Source organism: Epinephelus moara, chromosome 9 (assembly GCF_006386435.1).
Source record: "Epinephelus moara isolate mb chromosome 9, YSFRI_EMoa_1.0, whole genome shotgun sequence".
NCBI lineage: Eukaryota > Metazoa > Chordata > Actinopteri > Perciformes > Serranidae > Epinephelus > Epinephelus moara.
Window position 1 is genome coordinate 14,096,994 of NC_065514.1, and position 14,545 is coordinate 14,111,538.

Below are 14,545 nucleotides of genomic sequence, written 5' to 3' on the forward strand. Positions count from 1 at the left end.
GATTTTGGTTTTGGAACAGGGAAGAAACGTAAATCTTTTTCCAACCTCTCCAGGTAACGAGTATCATTAATACACGACATGTTGACAGCTGAATTAATGCCGCCAGCAGATTCTATCAGCTGCAGCCAGCTAGCTCGTAAGCCAACATTGGTTTCATGAGTTGGTTGAGCCTCCAAATGACTTTTTAATGTTTCCAGCTGACATGTTTCCAAAGAGACTTAAATATGCACTTGATGGCTATATGATATGATATCATTAAGAAAAAAGACCCTGAGGGTGAAGCCACATGTTCCAGACAAAAAGTCAGCGCCCTCACCAGTTGATGAGGACATGTAGAAGATATGGAAATAGGCTAAAGAAACAGCATTTTTTATTTTATTCTAAATAATTCCATAAGCTGCTTAGATAGCCTTTTTTTTATATGGTTGACATACATGGACAAGCAATACAGGGGTTAGATTTCTGTTTTATTGCGTTTTTGTGGGGGTTTTTTCTTCTTCTTTTTTTCAATCACTGTCTTTGATAACAGACTCGGCTGCAGTTGACCTATAAACTTCTCAAAATCCAATAGAGAAGGACAGAGCTTCTGACCTTAGCCTTCGCTCTGATAGTGGCAAAAGCAGTGAAATACTAGTGAATGTGTAAGTATTGATTCTTTTTTTTAATGTAACTTGTAAATAATGGAGTAGCCAATGAAAAGCCCCTGAGCTATACCTGCTCATCCTTCGGAGAGTCGGGAGGGGGCACACCTACAGGCAATATAGAGTTGAAAGTGTACCTAACCTGCACGTCTTTGGAGTGTGGGAGGAAGCCAGAGCACCCAGAGAAAACCCACACAGGCACAAGGACAGCATGCAAACTCCTCCTAGACAGGCTCCAGTGAGAACCCTGTGGTAGCAAAGCAGTTAGTTGGACATGCTGACCTTTGCAGCTCAAACAGAGGGCAGTAAACAAACCAGCATGCAAATTCTGCAGTGTTGCCAACAGAATTTGATTTCATTTGTGGTGGTAGCTGAGGGTGGGGTGTCAGATCAGCTAACTTTCTGTTGCTGCTGTTACACAGGTTAGACCCAGCAATGCCTCTGGCAAAGGGACTGTGGAGTGTGCAGTTATATAGAAAGTCAGCGTGTTTCATCTAAAGTAGGTTGGAAAAAGGACACAGATGGTTCTGTTGTCAGTGGGTGTGTTTGTAAATCCAATCTGATGCTTTACACTAAAATGAGAGCATTGTCATTTGCCGAAATAGAGTGTTCTAAACGTTTAAATTAACACATTCACTGCTCATCGTGCTCTGCTGCTCCGTTGTGGACAGAGTGTGCACAGTAGCCTACACTCTGCCATTCCAAGAGTGCTCACTGAACATTGCAATTCCAACGGCACTCCGAATTTACAAACAGCCCACTTTGTGCCAGAGTGCACTTTGGTGTTAAGAGTGACTATTCACGAATGCACTCATTGCTCTCATTGCAGCTTCCCTACCAGCTTCCCTTCAAAACTGACAGCTCAGGCCTGACGTGTCTGGTAACTGCGACTAAGTCATGATAGGAGAATCACTGTTTAGCAGGAGTTAGCAAGCAGTCAGTAGCTACTGGTTACTGCTTTTGTTTTAGAGTGGTCAGTGGGATTCATTAGGGTATTTGAGTACTTTTTTAATGAAGTGAAGATGATAAGATTCACGATGAGACAAAACTGTTTTAGAACGTTGCAGAGAAAAGTTGCAGTGGTGCAAACTGTCCGATCTGAGCTTGACTCAATCCGGATGATGGTGTCACTTGCAACTCGGCCAATGAAATCGCCAGTGGCTGGTTTTAGAGCGTTAAGCACGTCACCTGTTTCAACAGCCAACTTGTAGTGAAGTCTGCTGGTCAAGTCAAAATGAACACAGACGGCGTGTTTGCATGCTGTGGCAGGTGCTCTGTCCCCACCGAGCCCTCTGTTTACGTCTTTGTGGTGTGCTGGTGTTGGACAATGGGTCGCTGCTGCTGTTTGCTCTATGTGCTTATGCCCCCCTCCACACACACATTCTCATTGACTGCTTATTTGTATTATGGTGGCATATTTATTATGATCAGTATCTCACTATCACTATCCTCATTCATATTTTAAGAAGCTACAAATTATATTCAGCCGCAAAATAAGCCTGAAAAGCCAGAAATCAGAGCGAAGGTACAGAGAGTTGTTGCATAGAGATGATACACCATCTCATCTAGTTGCATTGTTGTGAACCAGCAGGTTTTTGGAACGTTGCAGAACAACCCATTCCAAGTAGTCATCTGTTTCAATTCATCTCGTCACGAATCTTTGGTCTGAACAGGGCTCTAAACACTCGATGAAGATCAGTGTGCAGGCGTTAGACTTGCACCTACACATAATGTGTGTATTGCTGTAATTATGCTCCTTGTATTTAAGGGGTAAAGAACAGCACAGTGTAGGCTTTTCTAAAGCATCTATATTTATAGGGTGCATAAGCCTTTGAGAAGGACTGATAAGGTTTGCCCACCAGCCTGAGAAGCTGAGGGAGGAGAATCACTGGATAGGTGGCAAAAAGATGCGATAACCAAGCAGGGAAAGAGAAAAAGTAGGGTGCAGAAAAAGAAAGAGGAAAACAGAGCTGAAAATAAAGAGAGAAAGACATTTTCCCATAAATACTGTAAATAACCCCTGCAGATGCAGATACAGATAAGCTACAGGGGGCAAAAGTCCTGTATTAACAGATAAGATATAGCCAGGATGAATAGCAGAGGCTTATCTTATTCATTTTTTCCCACCAGAGACAATCCTTCGTGATAAAAAAAAATCATTTTAAAGTGATGCATGCCCACCAAAGCCCTGATATAAGTATAAGTTTAGTACCCTGATGTGCCAGCCAGCTGAGCGATAAAGATAGAAAAGGCTATATAAGAAATGTCCCCTTTGAGGGTTGCATGTCCTGAACCAATGTAAATAAAACCCTTTCTGTTTGCTTCAGGGAGGGATTGCTTTAACAAGGAGGGATGCTCCTGGCAGACACTTTTATGCTGCTAAAAAGGCAGCGGCATTTGCTTATTTTTGAATCTCCTGGTGTTAAGAACAAGATGTTTTGACATCAACTGAAAAACACGTTTCATGTTGTTGACTGATGTTCTGCAAGTAATATAAGATATGAGCATTTAAGGGTACTCCCATCTGTTTTCATTCAGCCCTTACATTACGCCCAGATTCTTTTTATGTGGGTGATTCATTGGAAAGAACACGAGGCGGACATGACATTGAGTTAATGTTGCTGCGTAATAGACGTGATTCACCCAGACGTCACTCTGCGTCAGATGCCTCCATTTTTCCATTCATGGGGTGGAAATGATTCATGTGGCATTGTATGAAAAGTTAAAGCATAGTTTGGATATTTAGACTGAAGGAGCAGCTCCGGATGTAACAGAAGTCAATTTCTTATTAGACAGTCAGTGACCTGGAAAAGTCCTCGTGTATCTGACATGCACCTGCCCCTGCATGAGTCATTAGCTGGACAAAAGCTTTTTATCATTCAAGCTTCTCCAAACCAGCTCATTCATAAAAAGGAAAGCAAAGTTCTGTAGAAGTTACACTGCATGTGATTCTGTGCTCTATTTAGGAATATGAAGATTACAAGTCTAAGACTTCTGCTAAGACTACTTTGGCTCCAAACCTGAAATCATTTTAGGGGTGTTTTCATGGTTGCAGTTCTGCGTTTGCACACATGAAAACTAAAAATACTCACAAAATTGAGTTGTTTTGATGTCGTGATAACACCTACATGGCACCTATCTTTGGAATACACTTCAAACTCAGTTTCCTACCTACCTATAAAATAATCTGTGCTGTGGGAAAGTATTCAGTTAGGATAAGTTAAAATAACAATTAAATGAGTAAAAAAAAATGTTACAAGTGGTGTGGTGGTCAGCACTGTCGTCTCACAGCAAGAGGGTTCCTGGTTTGATCCCGGGTGTGGGAGCCCTTCTGTGTTGTCTGAGTTTGCATGTTCTCCCCGTGTCAGCGTGGGTTTTCTCCAGCTACTCCGGCTTCCTCCCACAGTCCAAAGACATGCAGATTGGGGACTAGGTTAATTGGTGACTCTAAATTGTCTGTAGGTGTGAATGTGAGTGTGAATGGTTGTCTGTCTCTACATGTCAGCCCTGCGATAGTCTGGCGACCTGTCCAGGGTGTACCCTGCCTCTTGTGGGTTTTCTCCGGGTACTCCGGCGTCCTCCCACAGTCCAAAGACGTGCAGATTGGGGATAGGTTAATTGGTGACTCTAACTTGTCCGTAGGTGTGAATGGTTGTCTGTCTCTATGTGTCAGCCCTGCGATAGTCTGGCGACCTGTCCAGGGTGAACCCCGCCTCTCGCCCAATGTTAGCTGGGATAGAGGAAAATGTGGAAAAGGCAATGGGCAACTTGTCCTACAAATTGCCAAAAAAAAAAACTGCTACATTTAGAAAATTACTTTTCAAAAAGAGTTAGGGGAAAAACTATATTTATAATGATTATTATTAGTAGCAGTATTATTACATTTTAAAATTATGTTAGAGAATTATAATTTTTCAGCACACTGTCTTTCTTTCTTTCTTTCTTTCTTTCTTTTACTAATTTTCTTGTTTTTAATTTTCTCTCTTTAATATTTTCTTGCTAATTTTTTGGGTTACTTCTTCTTTTGGTGCTCATTACCTTTTTCCCATGTTGTTAAAAGAAATCAAGCCAATTTGCTCAAAAGGTATAAATGTTACGTAAGCACAAGTATATTACAGTATTAATTATAATATGTACTTAAAGTATCTAAAATATAAGTAATCAACGCAGAAAAATGTGCCTTGTTATGGATTTTAGGCTACTGATATTTGCATAGTTTAATCTTTAACAATACATCACATTTAATGAGCTTATTGTATGTTGATGGATTTACTTATAAAATCTTAATGTCTTAAGTTATCAGTAACTGTAACTGTTTGAATTATGCAGTGACGTGAAATGTTCACTATTTCCCTCTGAATTGTAGCAAAGTAAAAGTATGACTTAGACTTATACTTAAAGATATTTAGTTTGACTCCCGTCCATCTTGCCACAATCATCCACTATTTACACTGAATTTTTGTTCACTGTAAACTTGTTTTGCTGATTATTTATTTGTTGTCATGTTATTGTTATTTTATTTTTAGCATTTATTGTTTTATATTACTTTATTCCTTATCTCATTGACTATTTTAATCTGCTGTTATTTCTCTATCTTTGCTGTGAAGGTGGCCTTAAGTGTCCTGAAAGGTGCCTATAAATTAAATGTATTATTATTATTATTGTTATTATCATTATTATACCATGCAGGATTGTGTACACACTTGCCAGCAAAAGTGAAAGTGTGTGCCTTGGATGCCTGCTGCTTATGGTCTGGCACCTGGTCGCTACCTTTTTATAAAGCCCCAATCTCATCTGACTGCTGTGGGGATACACTCCCATAAATGAGCACAGAAAATAAATAGAAAATAAGGAAAATACACTCAGAGGGTAAAGTCTTTGCAGAAAAATACACCACCGCACACTTGTAGTTGGTCCTAAGTGATGACTGAGAGGGATACTTCTGTATGAGTCTATACATTGTTTTTTCAAGGACAATCCTGCATAGTGTGCATTCAAGTAAAGTTCAGGGACTTCAGTTTGTACTTAAGTACTTGCTTGTGTAAATGTACCTACATTCAACCACTGGAAATGAATATCAGCAGGAAAAGTGGCATCTCCACCATCACTGCCGCTTCTTTACTGACTGATTACTGATTTCTAGACCATACCTACGTTCTTAAACATCCTAAGTCACCCCAGGCACAGCAGTCCTATGGGTGTGTGACTTCAACCACTTCAAACCCGTCTGATTAGAGGAATTCAATAGTTCATTAATGAGTGGAGCCAATCAGGATCAAGCCCGGTTGTAATGAGAGCCCTGGAGTTCTGATTATGTGAGTGGAGTGGTAGTAATTTTTGCTCCACAGTGAGTGTAGTCTCTGCAAGCTGCCTCTTACTGGTCCCTGCTCCCTGCCTGCTTTCACTTCATGCATGACGGAAAATGGTCCATTAAATCCCTTAAAAAGAGTTACATGGGAAAACCCACATGTACACTCGCAGCACTTATCTCTTTAACATTTTGATCCATGTTTGTTGCAGCATGTTTGTGGGATACAGCAATGGTGGAGCTACCTCTGAGTGAAAGAGAGCGTCTGTGACTTTCTAAGAAGCGTCTTTCCGCTGGAGGCAAAATTAGGCGACATATCCTGCTAGAATTAGTCTGAAACTTCCAACAATGAAACACAATAAAATGCCGAACACGAAATATTAACTTTTGTAATGTGTATTTTTTTTTTACCACTGTGACATTTCACTTTTAACACGCAACACCCAGTGCACTGTCAGGAATGTGCAAGAGCATGTCACTTCCACTGTGTACAGCCAGGAAAAAAACACATTCCCCAGGTAGCTTAACAGCTACAAGCTGCAGTGAAGACACTGACCTTCAGACGGACTAGTTGAGCTGTCAGGTTGACTTAACACCAGCTAAAGACGTAGGAAAGCAGACAAGGTGGCGGAAAAGGGATTTTTTAACGCTGAGCAAGGTGACACGAAAGAGACATTTCGTAAAAGGTCGCATCATTTACGTCATTACCTCCTGAAGGAGGTGTGCATCTGCTTGCACACAACGACTGCCTGCATTGTTTCTTACATCCAAACATATCCATTCCAGTGGACCAGCGCGTGTGTGTTTTTTTGTTTTTTTTCCCTGTGTGTGGGTGTGAGTGTGTGCGCCTGCTCCCGTATCTGACACTCTCAGACAGCCAGTAGCATGGCTCAGTGAGAGAGATGGCGTGATCACTGGACCGTGGGCTGTCTTATCCTGTCACACACACACACACACACACACACATACACACACAAACACACTCCAGACAGCTACTGAGGCCACCTAGATAATACACCTCTCCGGTGCTGGTGTTACACCATTAAATTGGGATTTTTGTATAAACTAACCAAGGGTAAAATATAAGCCTGTAAATCCCAGCTGCAGAAATCCTAAAGTATCTGGAAAAGGTGTTTTTCTCATTGGCAATTGTACAAAAAAAGCAAGCAAGCAGAAAACTTCTGTAGCAGCTGTGTATATTTCTCCAAGAAAATATTCTGTATACATTGATACAAAGGTCTTTAACTTGAATACAGTAGGAAGGTCAATAATACTCTGAATTTAGCCGTCATATCCCCGTTGGGTAGTTGTCTTCACCAGAAAAACAGCAGTATCAGTCGCTTGTTTAGATGCTTGTACAACATGTTTCTACATGTACAAAAGTCGGATGTAGCGTAGCGTAGCGTGATGTTATCCCAGCACAGCAGACCCTCTCAGGGAGCAGGCTGCTGTGGATCGAAGAGTCAACAAAGCGTGTGGCTTTGACAAGGCAGGCTGCTGTTTGTTTCCCCTTTACCCCAACAGATGACCGCACTCATGACCACAATCTTTCAGTAACTGTAACCAAGTCATTCCTTTTTTAAAGGTGGCCTATTGTGCTTTTCCTTATCCTCTGTAATATATCTATCATATGACAGTGTCCAATGTTTCTATTAAACGTGGCCAAAGTTTCAAATAAAAAGGTAAATGTCAGAAGAAGTAATTCCCGTAAGCAAAAACCTCAAGTGTCAGACTGTTCTAAATAATGTCTTTTAATTTTTTAGGCGACAAGCTGATGTCAGGTCATGACAGATTTATTTGTATGGCAATCTGCTGCAGGCACGCTACTGCAACTATTTACATTTCATAGCTGATGCCAGTGGTTCTCAAATGGTGTGCCATGGGATTTTGTGACTACACATTTCTACTATTAGTTCCCCGTTAAAGGTTTTTTTTTTGTTTGTTTGTTTTTTTGGTGGAGTTTTTCCTTATCATCTGTGAGAGAGGGGTGTCGTATGCTGTAAAGCCCTCTGAGGCAAAGTGTGATTTGTACTATTGGGCTTTAGAAATAAAATTGAATTGAACTGAATAATTGCAATATTCGACTGGGCCTATCCAAAAACATTTTGAATGAATTTTTAATTGATTGTATCAGTATGGGGAGGGCACCCATTTCCTAATAAAGTGGCAAAGTCTAGCTAAAAAAAAAATTATTTAATTGAATTTAATTTAAAAAAAAAAAAAAAATTTGTGCATAGGGGTTTAAGTGTGTGATAAAAGCCCTGATTGAGGAATGATAACATTTAAAAAGAGAAAGCCACGAATGGGACAATGGATCGCTTTATTTTCGGAGCAAATTACAACAAAGCACCAGTAAAGACGACCTACCACTGAAAGAAAACAGAAAAGTAGACAGTGTCATGAAAGCTACCTGTCTTATTCTGTATTTTTTTGTCTTATGTCGTGATAAGAGTGACAACACGTTATATTGTGCACAGATATAAATACAGGTGTGTCTTGAAAACCACTGGCCTACCTTACGCCATAAGGTAGTTGCTATGGGCCCCAGTGTACACTATTATGACGAGCCCTAGTGCATGCTATCGTTCACATATCATCGAACAATATGAAACTTGACACTGGATAACATCAACATATATTTTACTCAACAATCATCATTGCATATCTTTATATCACAAACTAAAGAAGAAGAAATTATTACTTTGATTTAACCATTTTATTAGTTGATATATAGTTATAAAATAATTGATATATAAATTAGGTGATTTATAGTTATAGAATAAGCTTATACTTTTGTTATAGATGCTGTTGACTGTTTTATCAAAAAAGAAAAAAGAAACATGACAGAAGTGGATTTGCTTTTTTTAGGGCTTAAACAGCAAATGGCACTGTTTTTTTATTTAATGAGACTTCTTCTTTGAACACCGGCCCCACTGTCTAAATTTACATCCCTGCCTACGCTGATACATGTAGCCATATGCTAATGTCAGGGAGTATTCTTGGTTATTCATGTTGTCATTTTCTCCCCTATTTTAGATCTGCTGCAACATGTCAGGTCGTGTTTAAAAGCCCCTTTTGGTGATTTTTCATGGTAATGACAGTAGAGACATGCCGAGGTGCAGAAGACCTGGAAGCGCTGACCAGTCAGATCAGACTGGGCTGTTTTGAAAGGGGAGTGTAAAGTGACTGGTGCTAAAAAAGTGTTTCAGACAGAGGGTGAATATAGGTGTTCCAGCACAGACAGTGTGAGGACACAAAGTGTTTTTTGACGATTAAAGCATGTTAACATGCATTTGGGGTTTCTACTAGAACAAATGTGAACCTGAAAATGAGGATACTTGGTCCTTTTTTTACTATGACCAGTATTTTTTATTTATTTAACCCAGATGACAATCTTTGGTAGTTTAATGGTGTTCGCATCTATCATACTGTTCATCTCAAGTACTGGATACTTTTGTCTCAGCTGCCATCCATGGGGTGGAGAATGCATTAAATAAAGACATTTTTAGCATAAAATAAACTATATTTGTTACATTAACATTGTTTTAGTTGGTTAACAACTTATATTAAGAAGCTGGTCAAAATCAAACCCTTTTTGAGTAGGATGGAATTAAAATAAATAAGTTAGAATATCTTACATACAATAATTTGACCACTAAATATCACCTCAACTTTTGGATAAAAGTTAAGTTGGTTTAACTTAATTACACTTTCATGGTCAAAGCAAATCATGTTGGTTGAACTAAACTAATTAAGTTTTTCAGATTATACTGAAACATTTTTTGGAGTGCACCCTTAAAGTGATTCATGGGCTTAATGGATAACGCATAAAATGAAGAATTGCTTCTGCATAAAAAAAAAATTACGTTTGTTACATTAACGTGTTTTAGGCAGTTAACAACTTATTTTAAGATGCTGGTCAACATCAAAATAATTTTGACACTATTAAGTGGGATATCTTAAATTAAATAGTTTGACATTTAACTTAATGAAGCAAGGTCAAAGCAAATCATGCCAGTTGTACCAAACTAATTAAGTTTGTCAGATTATAAAAGACTCATAGGACTGACTCAATAATGCCAGAGTTGAAACTACTTAAAAAGATGCATGCAAATTGTTACCTTAAGCTGAACCAGCTAATAATTATCAAAGTACATTCTCAAAAATGATTAATGGGGTTAGTGGATAACACATAAACAAAAGAAGTTTTTCAGCATAAAAAAAATTAAGGTTTGTTACATTAACGTGTTTTAGTCAGTTGGCAACTTATTTTAAGACATTGGTTAAAATCAAAACAACTTTGACACTTTTGAGTAGGATATCTTTAATTAAATAATCTGACTACTAAAGGTCACCACAACATTTGGATAAATATTAAGTTGGTTTAACTAAATTAAGCTTTTTGAGGTCAAAGCAAATCATGTTGGTTGTACTAAACTAATTAAGATGATAGATTATAAAACACTCATTGGATTGATTCAACGATGCCAGAGTTGAAAGTACTTAAAAAGATGCATGCACATTGTTACTCTCATTTTTTTTTAAAAGTTGAACCAGTTTTTTTTGTTTGTTTTAAAATGCACCAAAATAGAGAAAGGTAACTCTGGCGTATTATATATGTACAATGTATTAAGATCTGTGGTTTGTTGAGGATCAGCATGCAATTATTTTGTGACACTGGTCAAACGTGTTTCTATTCTATGGGAAATTGTGGGTTGGAGGGCTGGTAAAATGTTCAATCTCACGTCTTTACAGTTAAAACACGTCATTTAAAACTTTAAACTCCTGCAGTTACTGCATCACACTACAAATTTAATTTAAGATTAATTCAGTTTGTGATGTCTTTTAAACCTTTTGGAAATGAGCAAAGACCATAATACACAAAATGTTGAACTTGTAGTTTTATTCTCAGTTGTCCACTTAACAATCGATTTATTTTGCAGGTAGGATGAAGATAATTATTGCCTAATAATCATTATGAGATTAACAGACATTAAACCCAGTCTGGCTGAATCCAATTTGCCACCCAACAGCTCTAGCAGACACAAACATTGTGACGTGTCTGACGTGTTTATTGTCATCATGCATGTCAAGTCTGCAAGGTACATATATTTTCTTAACATTATTTTTATTGAAAAAAGGAATACAAAACAGAATACAAACAGATATAAGTATACTAATAAATAAAAAGGTCCACATTGCCCTGTCTCTCAAAGCTATTCATCCCTGTGTCACTTAGAGTCTCTCATCATGTTGCTGACATGTAAACTCTGTACATTTCTCCCATTGCTCTCGACATCGCTCGTCTTGAGGAGGATTATCCTGTGGGTTAACAGTTCCATATCATATATTTAGTTCCCAATTTTCATGCGTTCATCTTGTGTTGGTGGTTCTGCCTTATACCATCTCTTCGTAATGGCCCTTTTACAGGCTGCCAACAAGATTTTCAGTTGGTATTTGTCTTTTCTTAACACAGTTCCTCCAGCCATATTGCCTTAGTACAACACCGTGCATGATCTAGGTATATCATAACCCAAAAAATAATTACCATATGATACACATTTATTGCCCCACATCTTCTCCAACATGGGTGTGCTATAGACAGGTATTTGCCCTTTATCTGTGTTGTAATAAAGGATCTAATTATATTCTTCCAACAGCGCTCTCTCCAAGAATGAGAGGATGTTGTAGACCTTTGTGTATTCCAAATATGCAACCATTCATCTCTTGTAATATTCACATTCAGTTCTTTCTCCCATTTCAGCTTTACATTTAGTGTCCTGTTTCCTCTTCTCCCTTATAAACATTGATATAATGTAGATATTACTTTATACGAGGTATATATGTTTTTATGACTAATGCCAAAATCAATTGGACAGTTGTTGTTGGTTTAATTTTTAAGATACTCCTGGATCTGTGTGACGAACTCCTTTCAGTCATTTCCAAGGACACATCTGCAAGGAAGGAAATACCCAAGACAAATTATGTTTATATATTGGTCAAATGATGGAAGCACCTAAAATTACCTTTCCTCCTCCAACCCGTCTGCTTTCCTCTGTCCCTGTCGTCCTCCTTCCACCTCTCTCCTCCCCGTATCTCCCTGTTTCCCTCTTGTCATTTCTTTTTTCTCTCTCCCCTCATTCCCCTCAGATTTCTATCCAACACATCATTCGAGGGCCAGAGCGGTTTGATATCCAGAGACACACGCAGCCAGAATGTCACCTCAGAGGCCCATCACTACATCTGGTCCCTCCAGCTGGATCCTCTCGGCCAGCCAACCTGGACCCGCATGGGACGCTGGCGAAGGGGGAAAGTTCTGATGGACCAGCGGGCCTGGCCAAACCATCAGGGGTCTGGGGGCGGAGGGGACTGGCGGCGATCCACGCGGCTGCACATGCGGGTGGTGACGCTGGTGGAGCACCCGTTTGTGTTCACCCGAGAGGTGGATGGGGACGGGATGTGTCCCGCGGGCCAGTTGTGCCTCGACCCGCTCACCAATGAAACTTCAGTTTTGAAAGAATTTTTCAAGAATCTTTCAGGACGCAACGGATCTGTTCCCACGGAACTGAAGAAGTGTTGTTATGGGTACTGCATAGACCTGCTGGAGAAGCTGGCAGAGGACATGGGCTTTACTTTTGACCTCTATATCGTGGGCGATGGGAAGTATGGGGGGTTCAAGAATGGTCGCTGGACGGGATTGGTGGGTGATCTGCTCAGTGGCGCTGCCCACCTGGCAGTGACGTCTTTTAGCATTAATTCGGCCAGAAGCCAAGTCATTGACTTCACCTCGCCCTTCTTCTCCACCAGCCTGGGAATCCTGGTCAGTATTGCTTTTTCTCTTCCTCTCTAACACTTCTCTTTTTCCCTCACTTTACAGATTTTACTTTTTTCCTTACACTTTTTTTTTTTTTTTTTTTTTACAAATCTCACTTCTGTTACTCTTTGGCTCATCCTTCACCGCTCTCCACTCTCTGTCCATGACCTCACCTCAGCTCTCTCCACTTGGTATGCTGGTGGTCAGTATCAGTATGGCAGAGTCTTATTACTCCAAGCCCTATGTTATTGGATTTGAATTCAATTCCCTATAAGGGGCTAGACTGATGAGTGTACAGCTTTGTGAGTGACCCTATTACTACAATTACTATACCCAGTCCCACCTACTGACAGGCATAGTGATGGTGGTAATCACTCTCCCCTCTCTAAGGGTCTAAAGGGGAGACGCCCTGCATTAGATGCTGCATTATCTCTTTGTATCACTTCATAAATCAGAAAACAAAAGTGTCAACAGCCATAAAATAATCAATTTTTTCCATGTTTTCAGGTATAACATGTTACATAAATCAGGCTATGAATAATATACACTCACCGGCCTCTTTATTAGGTACACCTTGCTAGTACCAGGTGGGACCCCTTTTGCCTTCAGAGCTGCCTTAATTCTTGGTGTTATAGATTCAACAAGGTGCTGGAAACATTCCTCAGAGATTTTGGTCCATATTGACATGATGACATCACACAGTTGCTGCAGATTTGTCAGCTGCACATCCATGATGAGAATCTCCCGTTCCACCACATCCCAAAGGTGCTCTATTGGATTGAGATCTGGTGACTGTGGAGGCCATTGGAGTACAGTGAACTCATTGTCATGTTCAAGAAACCAGTTTGAGATGATTTGAGCTTTGTGACATGGTGCGTTATCCTGCTGGAAGTAGCCATCAGAAGATGGGTACACTGTGGTCATAAAGGGATGGACACGGTCAGCAACAATACTCAGGTAGGCTGTGGTGTTTAAACCATGCTCAGTTGGTACTAAGGGGCCCAAAGTGTGCCAAGAAAATATCCCCCACACCATTACACCACCACCAGCAGCCTGAACCGTTGATACAAGGCAGGATGGATCCATGCTTTCATGTTGTTTACACCAAATTCTGACCCTACCATCTGAATGTGGCAGCAGAAATCCAGACTCATCAGACCAGGCAACGTTTTTCCAATCTTCTATTGTCCAGTTTTGGTGAGCCTGTGTGAACTGTAGCCTCAGTTTCCTGTTGTTAGCTGACAGGAGTGGCACCTGGTGTGGTCTTCTGCTGCTGTAGCCCATCTGCTTCAAGGTTGGACATGTTGTTGGTTCAGAGATGGTCTTCTGCAGACCTTGGTTGTAACCAGTGGTTATTTGAGTTACTGTTGCCTTTCTATCATCTTGAACCAGTCTGGCCATTCTCCTCTGACCTCTGGCATCAACAAGGCACTTTCACCCAGAGAACTGTCACTCACTGGATATTTTCTCTTTTTGGGATGAAAATAGATGAGCAGTTTCTGAAATACTCAGACCAGCCCATCTGGCACCAACAACCATGCCACGTTCAAAGTCACTTAAATCACCTTTCTTCCCCATTGTGATGCTCGGTTTGAACTTGAGCAGGTCGTCTTGACCATGTCTACATGTCTAAATGCATTGAGTTGCTGCCACGTGATTGGCTGATTAGCTATTTGCATTAACAAGCAGTTGAACGGTGTACTTAATAAAGTGGCCCCTCTGTAAATCCCCTCAGAACATAGATAGGAATAATACTGGAAAGTTTAATGTTTGTAAGTGCCA

At 40.0% G+C, this 14,545-nt stretch overlaps 1 protein-coding gene across 1 annotated transcript in view; it reads left to right on the top strand.

Moving 5' to 3' along the window:
- Window positions 1–14,545, top strand: part of grin3a (glutamate receptor, ionotropic, N-methyl-D-aspartate 3A) — a 72,340-nt gene that overhangs the window by 24,535 nt on the left and 33,260 nt on the right. The window contains exon 3 of the mRNA XM_050052557.1: window positions 12,100–12,769. Within this exon, the coding sequence (XP_049908514.1) occupies window positions 12,100–12,769 (670 nt within the window). The remainder of the gene's footprint in view (window positions 1–12,099; window positions 12,770–14,545) is intronic.